Source organism: Cebus imitator, unplaced genomic scaffold (genome assembly GCF_001604975.1).
Source record: "Cebus imitator isolate Cc_AM_T3 unplaced genomic scaffold, Cebus_imitator-1.0 Scaffold79, whole genome shotgun sequence".
Lineage (NCBI taxonomy): Eukaryota > Metazoa > Chordata > Mammalia > Primates > Cebidae > Cebus > Cebus imitator.
Window position 1 is genome coordinate 3,705,235 of NW_016107394.1, and position 1,850 is coordinate 3,707,084.

The 1,850-nt window shown below is 39.6% G+C and overlaps 1 protein-coding gene across 2 annotated transcripts in view; it reads left to right on the forward strand.

The window, feature by feature from the left end:
- The window catches only part of MRPL48 (mitochondrial ribosomal protein L48), a 79,242-nt gene that overhangs the window by 52,740 nt on the left and 24,652 nt on the right, over positions 1–1,850 (forward strand). For both annotated transcript variants that reach the window (XM_017532960.2, XM_037740119.1), the window contains exon 5: positions 1,229–1,398. In XM_017532960.2, the coding sequence (XP_017388449.1) occupies positions 1,229–1,398 (170 nt within the window). The remainder of the gene's footprint in view (positions 1–1,228; positions 1,399–1,850) is intronic.

Here is a 1,850-nt window from a genome sequence, read left to right on the forward strand (position 1 = left end):
AAAAAAAAAAAAAAGAAATATAATAATCTACCCCTCAGTTCTCAAAAGGAATGCTGTGTAGACAATTGTAGAATTTTGAGCTAGAAGGAGTAGAAGAGAACTAATACTGAGATTCTTTTCTGTTAATTTTTTTCATGATTCCGATAAAACTCAGGATTCTCTCCTCAGAAACATGTACATGTAAAATTTTGCATATAAATTTTGAGGCTTGGTTGGGTGCAGTGGCTCACACTGGTAATCCCAGCACTTTGGGAGGCCAAGGCAGGCAAATCATCTGAGGTCTGGAGTTCAAGACCAGTATGGCCAACATGGTGAAACCTTGTCTCTACTAAAATTATAAAAATTAGCCAGGCATGGTGGTGGGCACCTGTAATCCCAGCTACTCAGGAGGCTAAGGCAGGAGAATCACTTGAACCTGGGAGGCGGAGATTGCAGACAGCTGAAACTGTGCCATTGCACCCCAGCCTGGGAGACAAGAGTTAAACTCTGTCTCAAAAAAAAATAAATTGGGGAGCTCATGTAACCCTTAATTCATCTATGGGTTACGAATATTTTAATCCACACCAGGCATGGTGCTTATGCCTGTAATCCTAGTACTTTGGGAGGCTGAGGCAGGTGGATTGGCTGAGCTCAGGAGTTTGAGACTGACCTAGGCAGCATGTGAAACTTGATCTCTATGAAAAATACAAAAAATTAGCCGGGCGTGGTGGCGGGCGCCTGTAGTCCTAGCTGTTTTAGGAGGCCGAGGCATGAGAATTGCTTGAACTGGGGAGGAGGAGGTTGCAGTGAGCCGAGATTACACCACTGCCACTCCAGCCTGAGTGACAGAGTGAGACTGTCTCCAAAAAATATATATATATATATTTTAATCTGACACAACCCCATCAGTTGACGAATAGTAATAGAAGGCCAGAAATGGGAGGTGAATCTCAAAACAAGGAAATAGCAGAAGACAGTCACATGTATTCATGTTCCAGTCATTCATGTATTCAAGTAATGACAGCAATATTCTCTCTCCTTGCATTGGCTGATGTCACAGTCCAGACTGGTGAGGGAAGTTGCCCATTCCTTCACAGGAGAACTTCAGTTTGTAGGTAGGGTAACCTGAGAGCAAAACGTGAACAAATTTATTAGAAAGATTGAGTTTTAAAAATATCAAGATAGTATTATTAGAATTTCTCGTATAATACGTTGATTTATTTTCTTTCTCTTTTTGTTTTCTCTTTAGCCCAAGAAGAAGAGGGGAAAAGTGGAAGTGAGACCCATTAATTTGGGGACAGATTATGAATATGGGATTTTAAACATTCATCTGACTGCATATGACATGGCCCAGGCAGAAAGTTATGCCCAGTATGTTCACAACCTCTGCAACTCTCTCTCCATTAAAGTCGAAGAAAGGTATGAAGGATGCTTTTGTATGGGATGTTCTTGGTGTGGGTAGAATGCTCTGCTTTTTTGTTAAACTAGGCTTTTGAGATATAGTTAAATGTAGTAAAATTAACTCTTTTTAGGTATATAATTTGACACAATAAAAATGTAGAATAGTGCTATTAACCTGAAAAGTTCCTTGGTGCCCTGGTGTAGTCAGTTTTCTCCCTCTTCCCCACTCAAGTCCCTGGCAACCACTCACCAATTTTCTGCCCTTATTGTTTTAACTTCTCCAGAATTTCATATAAATGAAATCACACAATATGTAGCTGTTTGTGGCTGGCCTCTTTCACCAAGCATAATGTGTCTGACATTCATCCATGTTTTTGCAAGTTTTTTTTTATTGTGGTAAAATACACATAACATAAAGTTACCATCTTAACTATTTTTTTTTTTTTTTTTTTTTGAGACGGAGTTTCGCT